The sequence below is a fragment of the Typopeltis vanoorti genome, chromosome 9 (assembly GCF_054136105.1).
Source record: "Typopeltis vanoorti isolate ZY-2024b chromosome 9, IOZ_Tvanoo_1.0, whole genome shotgun sequence".
Classification (NCBI taxonomy): Eukaryota; Metazoa; Arthropoda; class Arachnida; order Uropygi; family Thelyphonidae; genus Typopeltis; species Typopeltis vanoorti.
In genome coordinates, this window is record NC_143557.1 from 127,291,845 (window position 1) to 127,316,636 (window position 24,792).

Here is a 24,792-nt window from a genome sequence, read left to right on the forward strand (position 1 = left end):
ACTACACCAGCGCCATCTATCGCCGACCACCACTAGTATTTCTACAAACAATTACAGACATTCATGCCCACGGCGGGATTCGAACCCGTAGTCTTTTGGCTGGAGAGCAGATACGATAACTCGGCCAACCAGGCCGGCAATAGTATTTATTTACTGTGGGGAAAAGAGACGAAGTAAAGTTTGACATCAATCAAAGCTAAGATTTGTTCTCTACAAAGCTTAGACAGGCTTCGCTGTAGATTCTGTTTTATTTGGTAATGATGACGAAGTCAATGGTTCACCTCTCAACTGGGTGTTATATTTTTCTCTATATTCATTAATTTCTTTACCTTTTAGCTTAATTTGTTGATTCAATGTTTCAATAAATATGGCAAGCGATACTTTGTTAGATTCCACTGCTGGAAGAATCTCTTTAACTGTTCTCTCCACTAATACACTAATCATTCTGAAGCATTTTCTGTATTCACTGACTTGCTTTAGTGCAACAGCAACTAAATTATGTTCATTTAAATCCATTTCCAATTCTGCTATTTTTGTAACCAATAATCTTTGCTCTTGTCGTAACTGATAAAATCCCGACACAATACTTTCCTGGGATAAGCGTTTCCCCTTTTCTTGTTTCATCGATCTTTGGGGATTAGCAGCCATCTTTAAACGCTACTTAAATTCTGAATAATAATAATAATAATAATAATAATAATAATAATAATAATAATAATAATAATAATAATAATAATAATAATAATAATAATAATAAAGATCTGATCAGTGCTGGAAGTTTTATAAGCAACTTGAAGCTCCTCACAAATTGTTCGGACACAATTTAATTAAAATTATTAAATTCATGTAACATGTCACATGTTAAAATGTTAATTTGAAAACATAAACGTACACAAAACTGAAATTGGCGGTTTTAGTTGCACTTTAGGAGGCTTTTATGTTCGTTACTCAAGCCGGCAGCACTGTGATATTTGGCACGTTGATTTGTTTATTTCTAACCTGGGGACAGCAGTGTTTACTTAAATTTTGAAAAATATATTTTTTCTTTGTAGAGGTTTTATAGTACGGTAATTTTTTTTGATGGCTAAGGTAAAACTTAGTGAAGCAGAGAAGATAGCCATAATTCATGGTATTCAGGTAAAAAAAAAAATAGTCGAGAATAAATAATTTTATTATGCCTATAGTGATTAAAGAGAACATGTAGTTTATTTTGTGAACACTTAACAGTGAAATAAATTTCTGTTTTGGTTATGTTACTTACGCCGTTTGATTTGTTTCAGTTTCATTTCATTTTCATTCGTCCGTAATGTTTATTTTAGTGTAAAGGCAGAAGCCAGTTTCCTTCAGCAACTTAATACCAAAGACATGATTTTCGTGTCTTTGGTATTCACAATGTTTTCATGGTAATTTTATTTTAGTGTAAAGATATTAATATATACACACACAGTATTAATACTACACACAAATGAGAGGGATGGCAGAGAAATAAAGGAACTCGTTAATTCTTGACATCTGTTAATTTGATAACTTCAGACCTACCAAGCTAGTTGATTGATAAACATTAAATTAGGCTGTATATAAATGTGTAATGTAAGTGTTCATCGGCTGCTGCCTTTGTATTAATAGAAGAGATTCGAAAGTAAAACAAAAGGTTGTAAACCCATAGTTCTATTAGTATTATGGGTACATTATCTGGAATATCAACTCAAGAAGTCAAACATTATAATTTTTCATAGTATTTTAGGCTTCCAGTAAGCAGAGTGGTAATCTTAAACAGGTGATAAAAATTGTCTACTAATTAAAGCCTCACAAACATTCATGCCATACTGGGATTATGATCATTAGTTAATTTGCAGACATTCACTAAAGGCTGTTAGCATTCTTCATTTTTGGACTTCCTCAATAACATACTCTGGAATAGTTTTATTGGATTGGACCAAATATACCAGAAGTTCTATCATTCTCCATATTCTTTTCTTAGTCTTTCATATTATGGTCAGATGGAAATACCAGTGAGTTTATAGTTAGAACAACAGCTTTGTTGCAGTGTTTTCTGGTAGTCTGGCAATTGCTGTCCTGTCTATTATGCTATTTTCCCAAATACAGGGTTCCATGCAGAGAGAGAGGAAGAAAAAAAAAACCTGAAGTTTATGTAAAAGCTGTTTTCTATTAAAAAAGGCTAAAAAAAAACTATATAGCTCTGATTTACCAATTGAATCTAAATAAATAAATGCCAGCCTTGACAGAGTCATTGGTAGGATCAATGGTCTGTAAGCTTGGTTAAAGCAGTAGACAGTGGCTTTACAACCACACACATTCCACCTGATAGGCAGCAGGTTCAAATCCCATGTGAAGTATGGATGTTTGTAATACCTGCTCACAAGCTTTCAAGAGCTGAAATGCTTTGAAAGTATCAGGTTAGTCATTTTCCATGACGAGTGTTCCGACTCCATGCAGGTGCTGGTGCAATAATAAATAAGAACTGTCTTAAACTGTTCCAGTTTTCAGAAATAATTTTATTAATTATGCTTCATATATTTAATACATTTCCTGATAGAGATTTTTTTCTTTTACAGCATGCATATATATTGTTAGTTATTTTAATTGTTATTCTGTTCTTCTTAATTGCAACTATTACAGTTTTTGCTTGCAGTGCAGATAATCATGTGTAGTTGGCAGGAATTTTTGGATATACCAAAAAAAAAAAAAAAAGATGACTAGCCATAAGAGTGCACACTCACAGTTGCCAGATATAAGACACAGTCCTCATAAAATTAGCTGATTCAGTTGTATCCCAAGTCCAACATAATACAGATGACTGTGAAGCAGTAGCATATTCTGCATTCAGTGAGCAATATTTGCAAATTGTTTCATTCTTGAATGTTTTACAATTTTTAAGTCCTAGAATGGTTTGAGAATACACTATTTGGGTGTATTCTTGAACCCTTTCCCAAAGTTTGTATTTAATTAGAGTGAATAATGTGTAAGGATGAGAAATTCTAATGTTTATCACTCAAGAAATTAACAGATTCACTGCAACATTTGCCTTTACAGCATTTACCTTTAGTCAGATTATTAAAGTTATAATTGAAATTATATATGTGTCACTTTTTTTTTTTTTTTTTATCAGCTCTACATACAGTGGATTGCAAAACCTATACATATTGGTGCATGTGTTTGTGTTACTTTGTGTTTCTTAGGGGGGACCTCCCCTCGATGAGTCTTGATAAACTTTGTGTTTCTTAGGAAGGACCTTCCAAGATGAGTTTTGATTCCATGGAGGCCTGAATAATAATAATAATAATAATAATAATAATAATGGGGGACAGGTAATAAGGAGATAAAAGGAATTATTTCTTGTATGAGATTTATGAGAAAGTCTGTTTCAAAGAATTGAGGCATTTGGGAGTGAAAGAAGACTAGAATTTTTTTCATTAGATTTGAAATTGGACAGTAAACGGATGTTGGCGAGCAATTAACTTACTGTGTTTTTAAATACTTAAGAGTTTAGTGGAACAGTAATCATGAAAATGTTATCAAAAAAAGCAGAAACAGAATTCTATGAGAGTTATTGGAAGAAGAGCGAGAGACAGAGAGGGAGAAGAAAATATGCATTATCTATTCATTAGTTTTTTTTTTTTTTTTTTTTTAAATGTTAAAATTATCCACAGACCACATTACATTACTTGTGTAATTAGCATGAGTAATGCTCTGGTGGTCTTCCAGCTTGGTTGGATTGGCCAAGTGAATAGCACACCTACTCCAATCTGCAGAAATCAGAATTGAGTCCCACCGTGAGCTTGAACATTTATGAATGTGTCAGGATGGGAGATGAAGTTACAGGATGATTCACTTGAATAGGATGAATAATGAATATGATGCAGTAAATATGCTAACAGTATGGGCAAAACATATAACGGATGTTGATTTAATCTGGAAGAGTGTAAAGTTATGGGATACAAAGAGTTCAAGCTGTATACGACATCATAGGGAGCATACTAGAATGCTCCCTATGAGGATAGATTGAGGATTTATGGATTACAAAAGTTGGTTGATAGGTAAAAAAAGGGAAAGTATGATAAAGGATTTTATAGGATTCATGCAGGGGAAATATCAGCACTTGGCTAGAGAAAGCAAAACATGAGGTCATCTCTGGAAGTTAGGTAAGAAAGTGGTTAGAAAGGGCATGAGGACTAGATTTTTTGCTTGGAGAGTGGTGAATGAATGAAATGGATTGCCTAAGTCAGTTGTAAGTGCTTTGTATGTTAATAGTTTCAAGAAGAGGTACAATAGATAATGTGTTGCTAGTTTGAGTCTCCTACTATCAGTCTTAGAACCCCATGGATGTGCCTGTGCAATAATAATAATACTAATTTAATTCTCTGGTGTGAGACCACTATACTGCCTACAGGAGGCATGAAAAAGTTCCATGTTTGGTCTGTAGAATGGAGTTTCCAGATTATGTAAGAAAAAAAAAATATATATATTATACCTGCTACAAACACCTGACTCGCTACATGACACAATACGTCATGTTCCGAGACAGGTATTTGTAGCAAGTATAAATTGGAGGAATATGATGCCGAAGTCAGTTCAAGTTTGTCTCTTTGGAATGGCTGTGAGAATGGAATAGATGGAATTTGAAAGAGGCATCTTGTGATAGGATGCTCAGTTACAGGCCTATCTGTTCAGAAAACGCTTCACAAATTGGACATCCAAGGTCAACAATCAATGATACCATACTGAGATTGAAGCACAGGGAATCAACTGCAAGTACTACCTGCAGTGAATGACCCGCTGCACTCAGTGAACATGACCGTAGGGTGCTGCGAAGGATATGTGAAAACTGCCATTCATTGACCAACATGATGAACATGGAGTTCCAAGCATCGACTGGAATATGAATCTGCACAAAAACATTCAGAACCCAGGCTCACAGCATATGTTTCCATGGTAGGATGATGAATTGGTGGGATGGTCCCATCGCTTGGCTGCCACGATCACCCGATTTCTCGTGTCTGGACTTTTTCCTATGGTGCCATATGAAAAGCCTGATCTATGATAGCCCCATTGATTCCAATGAGGACCTTATAGCCAGATTTCTTCCACCGCTGTACAAGAAATGCCTGCTGTTTTCGCCAATGTATGCCAATCACTACGGCGAAGGTGTGAAACCTGCATTAATGTTGGTAGTCGCTCTTTTGAGCAGTTTCTGTAATTTGTTCAATAAAGTTCTTTGATTTATGTTCTGTAATTTCAAATCTCTGTCATTCTTGTGTTTTTTCATTTCCTGACACAGTAGTTACTAACCCCTAATGCTTCACTGCTTGAGTTCAGACCATGCATTGTATGAAGAAAAGTGCTTTTAGGTGTGTTCTATCACCACTTAAAGTTTGGCTCAAGAGTTCTGAATCACCCTGTATATTACAGAGAAAGAAAGATTTTCTTTTTGGATATACAATAGAAAATGCAATAAATGAATCAATCAACATTACAGTTCAGTTTCACTGTTAGTTATCTTTCAGATGAAGTGTATTGTCGTTGGCAATCCAGAACAGAATACCAGTGGATTCCACTCCTCTATGAATTTTGTGACAGTTCTTGTTTCTTTGTAGTAATCAAGTTCCAGTGAAAGCCTGCTTTGTTATTTCCGATAAGCTATATATGAGGGTTTGTGCCGATTCGGTGATGGATGGGTGCTGGTTATTTCTTGTGTGTTTTAGGTAGAAGCTGTAGATGACGGCCTTAGTGCAGATGAAGAGGAAATTGTATATTCTGTGTCTGTTTTCTTTCGTATGGACTAAATTCCAGTAGTCTTCTTGGCTGTGTGTGTAGTTACAAGTGCTAGAGGCAGTATTAAGAGCATAGGTGATCATTGCTTTGTTAGCAGGATAGATTAGGTATGTGTGTTCCAAGGTACCTGAAACTTCACAGAATAGACACAGATCCATTTTTCTAAGTTGAAATTTGTAGAGCTTAGAATGGGTTGGCAAGATGTTATGGCATAGTCTCTGTATGTCGAAATCTGGTTTGGCACACTTCGATTTATATGGAAGATCCCACTGAAATTCAGGTAGTATGTACAGCTTTGTGGATGAGAGGGTTAAGGATGAATACACGAAGAGCAAAGTTGGAGACCCTGACATCAGGAGGTGGTATATTTTCTTGTAGTTGGAGGGAAGCATTGGAAGTGAGACTTCAGGTGATACAAGATCAGCTCCGCGCAGTTTCTAGAAAGAATACGGATTACCTGAGGTGTCTGGGAATAGCGATATCTGGATAGGCTTTTATAATAGCAGCTTGCATCTGTTGATATTGCTTTTCAGTTTTTGGGTTTTTCAGTGGTAGGCATATTAATGTTTTCCACTTTAGGATCTGGAGATCCCCTATGATTCTTATTCCTGCCTGGTTCCATATAGGGAAAATCAAGAGTTGGCAGTTGCGAGACTTCTTATGTTTCTGTTCGAAAATAGAGGTTCTGTAAGGACAGCTGACTGTTGATCCTGTCAGTGTGTGATGAAGTTCTGTATTTTTTTCCACAGCTGTAGTGCATCTCTGTAAAAATAAGATAGCTTAGGAGGTGATGGTGCAGATCTGGCCATTCGGAGGATTGTGGAAAGTGTGAGTCCTCTGGTTGATGATTTCATGATGTAATTGAAGGTGGTTACATGTGATGGGACTAAAGTGTCTTTAGGAGAAAGATCATCCTGAAGTATCTAATCTTGTTTTCAAGGGAAATCAGGCCTTGACCTCCCTTACTCAGTGGCTTGCAGAGTTCAGAGTATGTTGTCCAGTTAGTATTTTCCAAAGTCGAAGTGTCCAAAATCAAAGTCAAACTCAACAAATCAGATTTAATAGCAAGTTTCGATATAGTTTCTCTCTTCACGAATGTACCTACTCAAGAGGTCCTCCATCTTCTCCAGAACAAACCATCCAAGAAATTCTTTTCCTTACTCTCTCACTGTGTAAATTCAGGTTACTTCAAATTTGAAAATAAGATTTACAAACAGAACTCAGGATTGGCAATGTGCAGTCCGCTCTCTCCGATTCTTGCTGATATATTTCTTAAGGACTTTGAAGAAAAGGCGATTAATTCCTCAACACTAAAACCCAAAATCTGGTACCGTTATATAGATGATGTATTCCTCATTTGGGAACACAGTTTAAACAACCTCAATATTTTTCTAGACCATCTCAACAAGTTCCATGAGAAAATCAGTTTCACCTGTGAACTGGAATCCAACAACTGTCTTCCCTTTTTGGACTTAAAACTTAAAAAATGTGCTGAAAATATCAAAATCTCTATTTTTAGAAAACCCCCCCACACACACAGACGGGAAGATGGGAAGAAACATGAAGATACCTTCATGTTTCTTCCCATCACTGTCCTCCACAAAATTTGGTATTATTTCAACCCTGGCACATCGAGCCAGATTTTTATTAACAGACAAAACAGAGATTAAAAATGAACTTAATTTACTAAAAAGGACTTTTGTCAACAATGGTTTCTCTCTTAAGAAGATTGATAAATTTATCTCTCACCGTCATTCACCTACTATTGAAGATTCTTCTTCCCAAAGAGCATTTATATCTTTGCCATACATCAGCTTTCTCTCCCCAAAACTGGCAAAAATTCTTAAGAAATTCAACATTAGAACTTGTTTCACTATGTTTCCAAAACTTCACTCCATACTAAGAAGACCTAAAGTAAAACATCTCCCTCTTCAGTATCCAGGAGTCTACAAGATCATGTGTGAATGTGGCAAATCATGTTACGGTCAGATGGCTAAATCTATCCTTTTACGTATTGAGGAACACAAAAGTGACATTCTACAATAGGACCAGAGCCAGCGCTCTCTCGAGTCACGTTCTCTTCTCTATTAAATCAGATGAAGGCCACCAACACCTCGTAGACTGGCCACAAACTTCTAATATACATATGTGTTATGATGAGATCGAAAGAAAGATAATCGAATCTAAAGAAATATCCCTCAATTCATCCGATATAAACAGCAGCCTTAGCTACAATCTTTCTGATGCACACTTTGCCACTGTCCAGTATTGGTGCTGTCATGATAACTCACGCACATAATCAACTTTGATTGAAAACAAAGATTGGAACTCCAACATGCATTCCTGTTTAAACTGTAGTAGGTCTTTTATATTAGATCTGTTGATGTAATTTTATAATATCACTGTTATATTTTATATAATTCTTTATCTTTGATGATTTTTTCAACGAAACTAGTAGTATCTCAGCATTAAATTTTATTCTTTTTTATATTATAACTTCAAACTAATTTATTTTTCATAACATTATCTACCGAGTAAATATGAACGCCGATATATATATATATATATATATATATATATATACAGAAAGATAGATAGATATATTAGTATACGGCCCACTTTTGTAAAGTCTCATTTAAAATCAATTTGTTTACCATTAAAATTCAATAGAACATTTAATTATAATTTCAATATATTTTTCTTTGATTTCATCTTTACATTGTTCTTATATACCATTATTCTTATAGGACAGCTTTCGTGCAGATGGACGTGGTTGTCGTGATTACAGAATTGGGGTTATAGAAACTGATATTATTACTAATTGTAGTGGTTCTGCTCATGTGCGGTTGGTAAGGAATAATATTTCCTTCATTTCCTGATTGGTGCTGTATGAATTTAAGCTTATATTTTATATTGTAAACTTCCTTAATAACTGGACTTTAAAAGTGAAGCTAAAATATATGCTATATTGTCATTTTTATTCAAGATTTTATTACTTCTTCTTTTAGTTATACACTTCTTTGATGTTTAATTTATTCTGAATTTCAATTTGAAGTTCAATTTTGTTCACTACATGCAAAATTAAGACTGCAGTTCATTGCAGAATCTAATGATATAAAAATGTTATATAGATTTGCTTCATTGGATCTACAATCACCAAATTTTACATAATCTTCATTTGACTAAAGAAAAATCATGGTCTTTGAATCTTGTAATTCTGTAAATAGTTCTGTAGTCTAGTATGTGTTACTTTTTCAAGAACTTTGGAGATGACTGGTAAGTTAGCTATTGGTCTGTAGTTCTGTGTATCATTTCTTTTGTCATGTTTCTAAATTGGCATGATTACCGCAGCTTTTAGTTGTTGTGGATTAATACAGGCATGGAAAATGGAGTAGTTACTTTGAAAAACTGCTAAATGAAACAAGCAGTGATGACAGCACAGTGGTAAAAAAACACTGACCAATCATGCAGTCAGGAATACATATCCATACTTGAAGTAGAAAAAGCCATCAAAGGCTTGAAATGTAGAAAGGCAGCAGGAGTAGATGATATTCGACCTGAAATGCTGAAGTATGGTGGTATAAGAGTCTTACAGTGGCTGCACTGCATAGTTCAGAAAGCTTGTACAGAGGGACGAATTCCCGATGATTGGAGTAGAACTCCCATAGTACCCATATATAAAAAGGGAAATAAAACTGAATGTGAGAATTACAGAGGTATTTCCCTACTGAGTGTTCCCGGTAAGATATATGCAAGTATACTTGAGAAACGGTTGATAAGAATTGTGGAAGAAAAGGTTGGTAAAGAACAAGCTTGATTCAGGTCAAATAGAGGCTGCTGTAGGGATCAGATCAGCACATTACGACAAATAGTGGAGAAATCATGGGAACATAACAAAGATCTGTATTTAAGTTTTGTTGATTTGGAAAAGGCATATAACAAGGTGCCAAGAGTGAAGCTATTCAATACGCTACAGTTATATGATGTCAATGGGGCATTATATCAAGCAATACTTAGTCTTTATTTGAGTTGTTAGTCAGCAGTTACAATTGAAGGAAGTACAGGAAGATGGTTTAATGTTAAATCTGGTGTGAGACAAGAATGTACATTATCCCCTCTGTTATTCATTATCTATATGGATCACATTATGAAGGAAAGTGGTATTAAACCTGATATCAAAATTGGAGATGTTAATGTCAGCTCTTTGCTTTATGCGGACGATGTTATACTTCTAAATAAATCCGCTACAAGTCTGCAAGATTCACTGATTAAATTGAATAAGTGTTGTAATAGATATGGTATGAAGGTCAGCAATAAAAAGACAAAGACAATGAAAATGGGCAGAATCATTGAAAATGTCAACTGTGTTGTGAATGGAGAACCTGTGGAACAAGTAAAACATTTCAGCTACTTAGGCACGATTTTTAGTGAAGATGGTAAATTAAATATAGAAATAGACAACAGAATCAGCAAAGCTGGTATGGTAGGAAGTCAATTGAATAAATTCATATGGAATAAGAGAGAAATTAGTCGGAACACTAAATTAGCTGTATGCAAGACAGTGTTCAAACCAGTTTTAACTTATGGATCTGAGAGCTGGGTCAGAAGTAAAACACTTGACCAAAGACTAGAGACCGCAGATATGAGAGTCCTGAGAAAGATTATAGGCACGAACAGATGGCATCAATGGCAATATCATATTAAAAACGAGGATATTAGGAAAGAACCTGATGTTGTCAGCATCCAGGAATGCATTAGCAGAGCTAATCTCAGGTGGTATGGTCATTTAAACAGAATGGGCAATGAAAGATTAGCATAGCAAATGTTCTCTGCCAGGTTGGCAGGAAAACGACCCAGCGGAAGACCAAGATATAGGTGGATTGATACGGTACAAAGTGCATTAGACGATTGAAATATAAGATCTGATGATGTTGGAGTCTTGACAAGTAACAGACTGATTTGGAGGAAAATTGTAAATAGGAAGTTATTAATGATTAAATTTTTTGTAGTACTATCGTATCTTGTACACCCGTTGAGGGTACCTGGCAGGAATTTGATGATGATGATGGAAAATGGCGGAAAAAAGAGCAGGCCCAGATTCCTTCACAACTATCTCCCTCAGGGCTCTGTGTTATCCCCCTTTACTTTTTAACATCTATGTGTATGACTTACAACATACCAGCTCAAGCAAGTATATGTACGCCAATAACCTAGTGATCCTACATCAATCTATCTCCTTTGCCAACCTTGAACACAGACCTGAACATCCTAGAAGAGTACTTCAAGCAGTGCTACTAAGCCAAATCCAACAAAAACTATGTCCATAGTATTTCACCTAAACAATGCAGAGTCAAACCGACACCTCAACCTTTCTTTCTGTGGAAAAATGGTAGAACATAAGCCTCACTTGAAATACCTTGGAGTGAGCTTGGACAGAAGCCTAACCTATAAAAGACACATCACCAACCTGTCCAACAAAATTAAAACGAGAAACATATCATTTCAAGGCTTGCTGGAACAACCTGGGGTTGTGGTGTAGAAGTCCTAAGGTCATCTGCACTAGCCTGTGCATTCTCTGCAGCAGAATATTGTGCCCCTGTCTGGGAAAGAAGTGCACACACTAACATTATAGACACCCAGCTATACTCTACCATGCACACAATTAGTGGGACAGTGAGAAGCACCCCTCTCTCTTGACTGCCTGTCCTATCTAACATTGCTCCACCAAACATACGGAGAAGACAAGCCTCGATTAAAGAATTTAATAAAGAAATGAGCAACCCACTCCTGCCCCTGTGCCAGACTCTCATAAATCCACCCGGTCTTCACCTAAAATCTAGAAAGCCTTTCTGGTCCATGGACAAACTCTCTTCAGCTGCCCTGCCTGATATGTGGAGAGGATACTGGTCCAACAATCTCCCAACAAAAGACTTCCTGGTAGAAGATCCCTGTGCTCTGCAGCCCCTGGTTTTGCTCTTCCTAGGAAGATTTGGTCATCAATCAACAGGATCAGAACTAACCAGGGTAGATGTGGCTACGTACTACATAAATGGGGGCTGTTAGACCATCCTTATTGTGATATATCCCATGACTCAGACAATTACTCATATTGTGAACGACTGCCCAAGGTGCCAATTTCATGGTGGTGGTCTACAGGACATCCACAAGGTGACAGATGACGCTTGGATTGGCATTCCAGACCGGACATCATTGACCTGTAGCTGTTCTGTATTCCTTTTATCATAAGAATAAATAAATAAATACGCATGGAAAATTATGTTCACGAGTCCCAGAAGTATAGGATTTATTTGTTCAAAGTGTGCTAAAAGGCTTGTGAATCTTATTTTGTCTATTCCTGGAGTGGTCTTTGATTTTAGCTGTAAATGCACTTCCTTCAGTTCCTGTTTTATAATGGATGGAAAATATATGGTTTACTGTTGACTTTCTGTTGGTAACTTTTTGTTGATGGTATATTATCCTTTTTGAGTTGTGTGATGTTGTTGTTTTTGAAGGCATGGTTGAATGAGCCTGTTCTTGGTTCATATCCTCACTGAAGCTGTTTGCCATAAAGTCTTGTGGTGAAGTTTTCTTTTTTTGAGTTAGTAATTAAGTGTAGCCCATGTTTGCTTCATATTGTCATTATATTCCATAAATATTTGATAGTAGTAGTGGTGGTGGTGGTGCCTTTTTGCCCTATGAATTTTTGTTGTTAGTTGATTTCTTCTGTTTTTGTATAATGTTTGTAAATGAGTGTTACTGGGTGACTTTTTTAGTCTTTTACATTAATACATTTTGAATACCATCTGTGAAAACTTTCAAACCAGTAGAAAATTGGACAGAGTAGTTATTTATAATTCACATCTTCCAGGAGCAGAGAAAGAAAGATGCAATTGGAAATATTCATAATAAGCATACATTTTGAATCAGCCAGTATCTTTCATCTATTTTCATTATATCTACAGTGATTAAGCACTAGATGGTATAGGAATGTGCACCCCGAAAAAAAAAAAAAAAAAAAAAAAAAAAAACACTAAAAAACAAAAGAATATCTGTTGCAATTTTAAGCAGAAAATGAACGAGTTCATGCTAAAATATCATTGGATATAAATTTTTGATATTAAAAAAGTCTCAGAATCAGAAACTGAGTAATGCAATTTAACACTATTTGTTGTTCAGAAAAACTTTTCTAAAAATGAAACATCATGGTGCATATAATGTTATTTTTCAAGGGATAAAAACAAAAGTTAGTATTTATTTTAATACGTTGTTTGAAAAAAAATTATAAATATTTAATATAATGATTATCATTACAAGCATTTGCAAATTGTAAAAATAATTCTGTAATATTATCATAAAGTGAAAGAACATAAATTGTCTTGTTCCATTGCAGTAATTTGATAAATAAGACTGTAAATTTACTACTACTATTAAATAAATTCATTTCAGGATTGATTATTTGTATATTTTCATTCATATGCAATTCATTTTTATCTTTGAGAACAGAAAATAAATTGTTACAAGAAAGTACAAATATCAATGGACAATCAAGGAAATTCCAAGTAGCACATTGGAATTCCAAGTTATAGATACTCCAGAGGTTAAGTCAAGTGACATAAAAGGTTGTTTGGTTAGTTAATCCGGTCTCTCAATCACCATGAAAGGATTAATGGCAAAGGAGTGTAATTACATGATGAATAGCAGAATGTTGATGATGTTTTGATCCATGAAAAAGCTTGAGTATTTCATTCACTTCAGGATGGTTAAATAAATTTGTAATCTCCTATTTTATTTTAAACTGATCTAGTTTAATTTATTTTCAGCCCAATAGTTATAGTTTCTTTATTCAAATTCCTTATTGTTTTTCACCGTTTGTACTGGTGATGTCGTACAGTGTATAAGACAAAATATCTACATAATAAATTTAATTTTTACTGTGGCACATGTGTGATTCTCTAGTTATGGATACTCCACAGGTTTCATTATGCAGGAAAATTTATGCCTCCATATTTAAGCATTTCTAATTGAATATCATCTACTCTAGCTGCCTTTTTACATTTCATGCTTTTGATGGCTTTTTCTACCTTTTTCTTTTTCTAAAATTTTCTACTACTGTTCTGTCAGTGCTTGTTTCATTTAAGTCTTTCAAAATAATAATAATTATTATTATTATTATTATTATTATGTGACACCTCCAGGGAATCCAAAGACTTGTCAAGAGAGAGAGTGTGCCAACAACATCGAACAATTGATCCCCTTCCAACTACTAACCGTGCTCAAGCTTTGCTTAACTTTTTGCATGAGCCATTAGTAGCAGAGGCTCTATCATTCAACCAACCTTTGTTGGAAAAATTCTTGGTGCCCCAGGTCCTCACCTGGGGCACCAAGATAATTATTCCAGACATCTAGGATATTCTTATCTTCAGTTTTCATGGTGCCTCTATCATCTTTGATTCCTTTTACAGTGCTTGTTCCTCCATTTCTAAGCTTTTTCAATAGCCTCTAGAACATTTTGCACCTTCTTGATATTTATTTTCTATATTATTACCAAAGTTGTCCCATGACTTTTGTTTAGCTGCTTTTACACATAACTTCTCTCTTACATTTTTCTCTGTATTCTTTTAGGACATCTGCAAACTTATTTGCTAGCAACTTTCAATATGCTTTCTTTTGTTCCAGATCTGCTTCTTTAACATCTTGTGTCTACTATGTTATTATGTTGGAGGTTTAATGTGTGTCTACTATGGTATTCTTATTTTTCTGTTCTTGCAGACAGTTTCACTGCATGCCTTCCTAGCTGAATCAGTCAATGATTTATTCAAAGTTTGTTGCCAAGACTTCAAGGTTTGGTTCTTGTTTTCAAGTTGTTTCATTTTTCTTCAGTAATGTTTGTATAGTATGTAACTTGTCAATTTGACTACTTGGATGTGAGATGCCAAACGTATTGTAGATTTGTTTTCTTATGGTGATAAAAGAAACAAATAAAATAATATATATAAGTTTATATATAGTATATATACGTAATTTTAAATCTTAATGATCTGTAGTGGAAATTTTTTACTTCTATAGTCTAGTATAGATTACGAAATACTGATCTAAATGCTTGTGTTTCACTACAATCTCATTGTAGAAAGATGCTACACTTTTGAGATAGGTTTGATAAGTGACATAAATAATGCAAATTAATACTCTGTTTTCCTGTATTAATGATTTACTTAACAAATCTTGATAGTAGCATTTTTTTGGAATGTTATGAGCAGTATATTATGGATTTGTCTATTTAAATATCTAATTTCTTTCAGGCAAATACTGATGTCTTAGTGGGTGTAAAGGCTGAATTAGACAGTCCAAATCCTTTAACACCAAGTGAAGGACGGCTTGAAATTTTTGTGGACTGGTGAGTATATTGATAGTTTTGTTCAATATTAAATTCTATTAAAATTTCTGCAATTGATAATTTATGAAAGTTTTAGGTTTCTGTGATTATTGCAAAGATGTTTTTTAATGTCTTTACAGTCACAAATTCTGTATTCTTTTTTATTGCTTACTGTTATACATTATATGTCTCTAGCTATTTATTTTTATAAGTATGCTCCTGATAAAGTACCTGTCATCACATGAAACTAGTTGAACTGTTGTGTATGTTTATTAAAGTTTTTAATATAGGTTCTCATCATGCAGTTATTATAATGGAATTTTGCAGAATTGATTATTTATATTAACTTTCAGTGCTGTGTTTGTATCTAGTGATAAAAAAAGTTTGTGTAGGTTTTTTATGATAGAATTAAGACATTTGAAAAAAAGGTACAAAAACATTTTATTCAGAGAAGTGTACTTTCACAGCCAGTAGCATTTTTCTAATAACTCAAAATGGTAATGAAAGATTTTTACCTTCCATTTTTAGAAGTGAAAATTATTCATTCCCATTTCAAGCATCTTCAGTTTCAAAATTGTTGGCTGTATGTATAATTATCAATAAGAAGTGATGATTAGGGAGATGTCTAGTGAATGTAGAGGATAGGAGATAGAATTTCCTACCTAAGGCTTGATTCTATCAACTTTTCCTGGATCATTCACATCATGTGAGGCTTCACATTGTCCTGAAAGAACCCATTGCTTTTACAGATAACTTGTGTAACACAGAATAAATCTACTGTAGTTGTACCAAATACATCCTGTGATGGTTTTCCCAGAGAGTAGACTCCTATAATGCACGAATTCAGTTATATTTCACTATATGCACACCAAACCTTCTGTTGGTGAATTGTTGATCTCAGTACGTGCAGCACAAGTTTGCTGGATGATAACCAATAATGTGATTGTTTGGTTCATCACACAATCTGTTTTTGCATCGTGTCAAAAAAAAAAAAGGCTCATTATTGTGATGTAAAAAGTAGAAACATATAGTTTCTGAAGTTGTCACCTTTTGAGTTGTTGTGAAACTCATTAACAAAGTTTTTACATCTTTCCAAGCAACTAGCATGATTGACTTGAATCAGACCTGTGGCAGTCTTCAGTTCAGTCCATTATCAATATCAGTCATTCCTCACATTTTGTCAAGTCACTCTCACCTGATATTTTTTAAACCATTTTTAAGCTGTGCATCTCCATTGTATAATCTGAATGTCATGCATATCTTGTTATTTATCTAGAATTTTCTGTCCAATTTGGTCTTAAAATAAATATGTTTGATTAACTAATCGGAGTAGTTTTTTTTTAATCACTTTTCACTATTTTACTACACAACTCTTTTTGCTTTCTAGATATCAACTGACTTAACATCCCTTATATTTTCAAAGTGTAATTGTATAAATTTCATCAAATGTCCTCCACATAATTTTTATCAAAAAATTAACTTTCCAAAAACTGTATAAATTTTTTATTACCTTTTATGATATCAGAATCATTTTACTGTTTTAGAAATGGATATTAAATTGGCCTACATTTTAGATTTCTGTAACTTTTATGTTAATTGAAAAATATTTGTAATAAGAATTTATATTAAGTGTATTCATTTTAAATGTTTCAAATCTTTAGTATTGCACATGCTGATCCACGTTTTCAAGGTCGTGGTGGGGAAGAAATAGCTGCAGAAATATCTGCAACATTAACACGTGCATACAGTAATTCTAACTGTTTGGATTTCAAATCTCTGTGTGTTATACCTGGACAACAAGTTTGGGTGTTGTATGTGGACGTTGTGGTAAGTGTTTTTATATATATATATATTGCTTGAAAATAATACCTATTCAATACTTCAGGAAGATCCAACTCGAGAACTAGAAAATCACACCAATGATTTATTAAAAAAAACAACTGAACTATCTCACAACATTCGCCTTACTCTACGCTCTCTTCATCCACTTATCCCACGTATTTATGGAGTTCCTAAAATCCACAAAGAAAACATCCCTTTTCATCCAATTGTGGAAGGTATTGATTTTCCGACTTACAAACTTTCTAAACATCTTGCTAAATACCTCAAGTGTTTTTCTAACAAGTCTTCATCTTTTATCAACAAAACCATGGACTTTGTATCACACATATATAACTATCAACGAGAATGACATCATAGCTAGTTTTGACATAGTTTCCTTATTTACAAATGTCCCTACGGAAGAAGTACTGATATTACTAAAAGACAAATTATCCAAAAAAATGTTTGTTTTACTGACCCATTGCATTAAGTCTAGTTACTTTCGATATCAAGACACCATCTACAAACAAAACCAAGGTCTAGCGATGGGCAATCCTTGATCCCCTGTTCTTGCAAACATTTATTTAGAGGATTTTGAAACAAAAGCTATATCATCCTTCTCGTTTAAACCTAAACTTTGGAAATGATATGTGGATGATATTTTTATTATTTGGAGCTGCACCCGCAATTCTCTCATGGATTTTCTTGATCATCTCAATAATCAACATCCTAATATAAAATTCACAACTGAACTTGAATATGACAATTCCCTACCTTTCCTGGATATAAAACTGTCCCACTGCTCTGGAAAATTTAGAATTTCAATGTATAGAAAACCTACACACACTAATAGATATCTTCATAGTCAGTCCCATCATTTTCCTCCATGAAAACTTGGAACTATTTCTACCTTAGGACGTAGAGCATGCTCTCTTCTAAATGACCCGGATGAACTACAAAAAGATATTAATTACCTCTCATATGTCTTTAGACAAAATGGATATTCTGATAGAACCATTAAAAAATTCTTTCTTGATCCTCCTAGCCACTGCACTGAAGAAATAACCAATATTAAAAGTAATATCTCTATCCCATACATCCGTTCAGTTTCTCAAAAATTAGCTAGAGTTCTTAGGAAATACAACATCAGGACTTTATTTACTACACTTCCAAAAATCCGCTCTCTAGTAAGCCATCTGAAGCCTCATCATCATAATCTGAAATATCCTGGTGTGCAAGATATGGTGCGACTGTAATATCCCTTATTTTGGTCAAACAGATAAATCTATTGAATTATGTATAGAGGAGCATAAGAGAGACATCTCTTACAAAAGAACACGTGCCAATGCCTTGTCTAGTCATGTTGTTTTCTCAAACAATCCTGATGATGAACACCAGGTTCATTCAGTCTACTGAGATGGATCCAAAAACATCTTTCGTTGCCATGATGAGTTAGAAAGAAAAATTGTGGAGTCCAGAGAAATCATCCTTAATCATGAACATTTAAATAACAATTTGAGCTACAACCTCCCAGATAGCCATTCTGCTGTTGTTCAGTACTGGCGTTCACGAGAGACTGCAAGCACGCACTCACCAAACAATGCCACGATTGAAAGAACAACTTAAATGTAACTACAATATTTTTTCATGTTAATTATGTACAAAGAATTTTTTCCTTGTTTCTCAGTTTTTTTAAACTTCGGTGTTTTTAATGCTGTTTCCTATTATTTAAAAGACACCTGAAGAAGGCTGTCAAAAGCTGAAACTAGTAGTGTGTTATACCATTAAAACCTTACAATTATTCTTGGTTTCAGTCATTAAATTATTTTTACACAAATGTATCAAAACAACCGAGTATTGCTTGATATAATGCCCCATTGACACCATATAACTGTAGTGTATTGAATAGCTTCTCTCTTGGCACCTTATCATATGCCTTTTCCAGATCTACAAAACTCAAATAGAGATCTTTGTTATATTCCCATGATTTCTCCACAATATGTCATAAAGTGAAGATCTGATCCTGACAGCCTCTGTTTAGCCTGAATCCAGCTTGTTCTTCACCAAGCTTTTCTTCTACAATTCTTCTCAACCGTTTCTCAAGTATACTTGCATATATCTTACCAGGAACACTCAGTAGGGAAATACCTCTGTAATTCTCACATTGTTTTATTTCCCTTTTTATATATGGGTACTATTGAGAGCTCTACTCCAATCATCAGGAATTCGTCCCTCTGTCCAGGCCTTCTGAACCATGCAGTGCAGTCATTGTAAGACTTTTATACCACCATACTTCAGCATTTCAGCATTTCTGGTTGAATATCATCTACTTCTGCTGCCTTTCCACATTTTAAGCCTTTGATGGCTTTTTCTACTTCAAGTATGGATATGTATTTCTGACTGTATGCCTGTTCAGTGTTTTTTTACCACTGTGCTGTCACTGCTTGTTTCATTTAGCAATTTCTTGAAGTAATTAGTCCATACTTCAAGGATATCTTTTTCTCCTGTTTTCATGTCACCTTTATCATCTCTAACTTCTTTTACAGTACTCTTTCCTCCATTTCTAAGCTTCTGCAACAACCTCCAAAATATTTTGCCACCTTCTTGATATTTATTTTCTATGTTCTTGCCAAAGTCCTCCCATGACTTTTGTTTAGCTAGTTTTATACAGTGTTTAGCTTTCTTACATTTGTCTCTGTATTCTCTAAGAGCACAAGCTGACTTATTTGCCAGGAACTTTTGATATGCTTTCTTCTTTTCTTTCACTGCCTCTTTAACTTCCTGTTTCCACCATGGAGTTCTAATTTTTCTATCCTTGCAGACAATTTCACCACATGCCTCTCTAGCTGAATCAATCAGGGCTTTCTTCAAGGTTTGCCACTGAATCTCCAAGGTTTGATTCTTGTTCTCAAACTCTTTCATTTTTTCTTCAATAATCTTTGTGTATTTTAGTTTACAGTTCACATCTGAAAGCTGCTCGACTTTTATTCACTTTAAAACTTTCTTACATGTTATTCTTTTCAATATGAAATTCAATTTTATCCTGCTCAAGACTAAATAGTGATCACTTCCAATTTCAAATCCTCTGTACACTCTGGTGTCCTGCACCAGGGAGAAAACATCACTATCAACAATAACATAGTCAATGAGACTTTTCTTATTTCTTGCCTCTTCTCTCCATGTGAATTTGTGCACATTTTTATGTTGGAGCATGGTATTAGTAATAACCAGTCCATGTCCTGAGCAGAAATCCAAGAAATATTTGCCATTATTATTAGCTTTGTTCTTTTCTCCAAATTTTCCTAATATATTTCAACAAGGTCCACCTTTTCATTTTTTTATTGTGTTAGTTGCTTTCTCTAAAGCATCAAAAAATTCCTCCACTTCTACCTTAGTAGAACCTTCTGTGGGACCATAGGCATAAATAAGTGTCATTGTCCAGTTCCCCATTCTGATATTTGCCCAAATCACTCTACTTGAGACTGCCTTCCATTCAAGAAGATTAGCCTTGTATTTATTGCTGAATACAATGGCTACTCCTTCTTTTTCCTTGATTGTCATTGCCTGAATATAACATTTTGTATTTATTGCTCAAAGATCTCACCAGTTTTTGTCTTTTTTGTTTCATTCACCCCTATTATGTCGATCTGGTACTTATCTAATTCCTCAGCTAGCTCCATTTCTTTGCCATTCAAGCTTCTTATGTTGATAGTACCGATCTTTAACTCTGGTGATATTGAGTTCGGGTGTGCTTTCAGATTTGTTCCGGTAGCTGACTTTTTGTTTGCCCCAGTTCCCTGGTGAAAACAGTGGGGGCCTTGTTTAACCAGGCAATGCCCCAGCCGGCATGAAATTTTGTCATGTTGTACCATCATTTTGTAATTTGGTTTAAGCCAATAACAATTACAATTTGGTCGGCTAATTCCCAAATTGCCAGCCCATCCTCGTTCGTTCAGTATCCAGGTTGATACCCAACAGGATGCACCAAGAGAAGGTGAGAATTGGACATTAGGTCAGAAGCCCTGATCGGTTCTTCACATTCCTTTAAAGCTATGTGGAGGTCTCCTCTCAGTTATACAGCTTTGACGCTTAAGCACCACAAAACCACAATAACCAAGGATGAAACCATCCACAAAAACTAAACATAACTATGTTAATCCTGCTCTCTTCATAAAAGCTTATTTTATGTTCAAAGTCCATGGGATTACACAGCTTCAACATCTAATCTGCTTCACAGTTTCTGATGGACTGTGCAAATCAATGATACGCTTGTGGATGTGCATTTGATAACAATCCCAGGTTTTTGATCCTTCTCCACAAGGAGTTTTGCGAGTAGTAATACGAAGCACTTTGGTAGGCATACGTACAGGGCCTTTAACCCTCAATTCTTTGTCTTTTGCACCTTTTATCAAGTCAGCACATACATTTTCAGGACTGGGAACATTACGACTGGTAAGAGTTATTTGGATGCGATGAATAGGCATATTTTGCACATCATCTAAATAAATATCAGGAAGTGGTAAAATATTCTGTAGGCTATTGAAAAGCTTAAAAATCAAGGAAAGAGTACTATACAAGAAATCGAAGATAACAAAGGTGACATGCAAACTGAGGACATTCTATATGTTTGCTGTGAAAGATTGCTTAATGAAACAAACAGTGACAGTATGGTGATAGAAAACACTCAACAGAAATGCAATCTGGAACGTGTGTGTAATCAGTATTTGAAGTAGAAAAAGCCACTAAAAACCTGAAAAGGGAGCTGGAATAGATGATATTTGACCAGAAATGCTCAGATATAGAGATATAAAAGTTTCACTGTGCATAATTCAGAAGGCCTGGTGAGAGATTCGAATTCCAGATGATTGAAGTAGAGATGTCATATTATCCATCTGTAAAAAGAAAATAAAACTGAATGTAAGAATTACAGGGGAATTTTTATACTATTGCTCCTAGTAACATTTATGCAAGTATACTTAAAATAAAGGTTATCAGGATCAGATTTTCACTTTAATGCAGGTAGTTAAGAAATCTTGGAAATATAACAAGGATCTGTATTTAAGTTTTGTAGATCTGAAAAAGACAATGTGAAAAAGACTGTTCAAAATGATGCAGTTATATGGTGTAAATGGGACATATCAGTTAGTACAGTTTGATATTATCTCCCCTGTTATTCATCATCTATATGGATCACCTTATGGAGGAAAGTGGTATTGAATCTGATATCAAAATAGGAGATGTTAATCCCAGCTCTCTACTTTATGCAGATTATATTATACTCCTAAATAAGTCCAGTACAAGACTGCAAGAATCCCTGATTAAATTGAATAACTGTTGTGATAAATTTGGTATGAAGAAATCAGCAATAAAAAAGACAAAGACAGTGAATACAGACAGGAACATTAAAAGCATCAACTACATCCTGAATTGAGAGCCTATAGAACAGGTAAAATATTTCAGCTATTTAAGTGCAACTTTTAATGAAGATGACAAATTCAAGATATGAGAGCAATGAGAAAGATTAGTTAATGCTTTTTCATTCATGATAAAAAAAAAAAAGTGCCTGTGGTCAAATCAGGAATGTTCTGTGTATAAGCTGTAGAGAACATAGATGTAGCATAATAGTCTGAAGCCTGTAAGATGAGTGGTGTATATAAATAACAGACCAATAACATATATTCACATATAGTTTACAAAGTTAACTTAGTTGTTACATTTAATAAAGTTGGTAGTCATTTTATTCAAAGAAGATAAAAAAAGAACTAAGGTTTATTGTTCTTCAAAATTGCTTTTATCTATCACAAGTGAACTTATGAAATGAATGCTTAATTATAAAAACATGTCTGCTTAGAGACTTGCAGATACATTTTTAATTTGATCTAAAATAACTTGCAATGCAATTATTTGTTCATAGCAAATAAGTGGATAGATTCTGTAGCCAGTCCAAATCCTTCGAATGATTGACTTAATTTTGGCATATGCCTGTGCTAGAACCTCTTAAAAGGCATCCTGTAAAAGCTGTTTTCCTTTTTAAGAGCTGGGTATTTTGGCTTATTGTATCCTACTACCATCATCATGATATGTCAGCATTCTCAGTTGTCTTTGTCTTTCCAGCAGTCCATATATGCTAATTTTCTTTTACTTTTCTGTCTTCCTGACCACTTTCACTGGGATCTGCTATGTTTGCTTTGCAGTGCAATCCATGGGAATCAGGAAAGGGGAAATCCTAGTAATCTTGCATTACTCTGGCCCCTGCTTCAACAAGACAGGCAGTCCTGGATGGATCAGTTAGGTTTGTGGGATTGCCTGCAGGAGTCTAGAGTGTTGTAATAAATCTTTCTCCTCATAGTCTGGAGACAGGACCTAAGTTTGCAACAGTGCTTGTTTAGCATCTAGGATAACCTGGTATTGCCAGATAGTGGACATCCATGTGCAACATCATGAGGGTAGGGATTTCTGGCACTGAACCAGAAAATCTTTTGGTCCATAAATCCTTCATTCTGACATTTTATCATTTACATGTTAAAATTGTATGCATTATGACAAATACCTCTGATGGACCTGTTCATGGAAGAGTTTGCCACCCTTGTAGTCAACCTCATTCTTTTTTGTTGTGGACATCTTAACACTAGAATTGGTTACCATCTGCCTGTCAGTGGGATTTTTTTATTACAGTATGTTCCATTTATTTACTACCAGCTTCTGAGCTAACTCAGATTAAACTAGATTATCCTATTTCAACTACCTCAGCCCATACTTCTTATGATCGACTTCAGTGGACTCAACACTGTGTGGGTAGTGCTAACATGAATGGAAAAAGCCATATCATTTGAGCATATGCTTGATAATAATGACCTCTCTCTCTCTCTCTCTCCTTCTGTTCTTAATAATGGATGCAATATCTTTCATATGCCCACTTATATTGTGCAGTATATCTTACGGTCTACTTCCTCTTCCATTGTCCATATGGGCTTTCAAAGAGAATATATAATGAAGCAATAATTTCTCTCTGAGATGTACTATATCTTCACAAAAATTATGTTCTCTAGCAGGGATACCCATATTGAAAATTGATCATGCTGACTGAAATACGTTTTCCCATCTTGCAAAATTAAATGCTGAAGCAGTCAGCCAAACACCTGTCAGTGAAAGTAATGTATCTAACAGAGTTTATCTTATCCAGGCAGCATCAACTGCAGTTCCAAAAACATTGTCTCAGTGCCAAACAGCCGAAAAAAATGAAGACAGAGCAAGGGGTATATTTCAGAATTACCCTCCCACATCAGATCCCATAGCTTTTTAAATGTGTTCAGCCTAAATGCATTACATTAGATGTCAGAGTCAGAAACAAACATGGATTGAGTTTACATTATCTATCAATTATGCAACCAGTTTGAAAGTTATATGGAATAAATTCCAGAAAATGAAGGAATCAGATATAGAACATGCTATTTGTTCATCCTGGAATGTAATGGATGTGTAGTTGCTGAACCCAAAGCAATTGGGTTCAGCAACTACACATCCATTATTTAAAATACACATCCATAATTAAAAGCAATTGCAGGCAATCGAGGAGAAATCTCTGCTAGAATCTCAACATCAATTTTGTATCTGATGATGAATTTTTGATATTGAAAGAACAAGGAAAACAGCAGCTTTAACTTTTTTTGCAAATAAGCTAGAGCCATTCATTAAGGAACAACTGAAAAGATCACTTTTATTTTCTCTCTCATGCCAGTGCTGTGAGACCTGGTGACATCCATTATGCACTGATAAAACATCTTCCACCATCTTCTAATCTCCTT

The 24,792-nt window shown here is 34.7% G+C and overlaps 1 protein-coding gene and 1 pseudogene across 1 annotated transcript in view; one reads left to right on the forward strand and one right to left on the reverse strand.

The window, feature by feature from the left end:
* Nucleotides 1-219: 219 nt before the first annotated feature.
* Nucleotides 220-648, reverse strand: LOC150103520 (prefoldin subunit 2 pseudogene; annotated as a pseudogene).
* Nucleotides 649-961: 313 nt separating this feature from the next.
* LOC150103521 (exosome complex component RRP42-like) overlaps nucleotides 962-24,792 on the forward strand; it is a 64,664-nt gene continuing 40,833 nt past the window's right edge. The window contains exons 1-4 of the mRNA XM_090397763.1: nucleotides 962-1,137; nucleotides 8,541-8,642; nucleotides 15,093-15,187; nucleotides 16,828-16,993. Coding sequence (XP_090253889.1) covers nucleotides 1,081-1,137; nucleotides 8,541-8,642; nucleotides 15,093-15,187; nucleotides 16,828-16,993 — 420 coding nt within the window. The 5' untranslated portion in view covers nucleotides 962-1,080. The remainder of the gene's footprint in view (nucleotides 1,138-8,540; nucleotides 8,643-15,092; nucleotides 15,188-16,827; nucleotides 16,994-24,792) is intronic.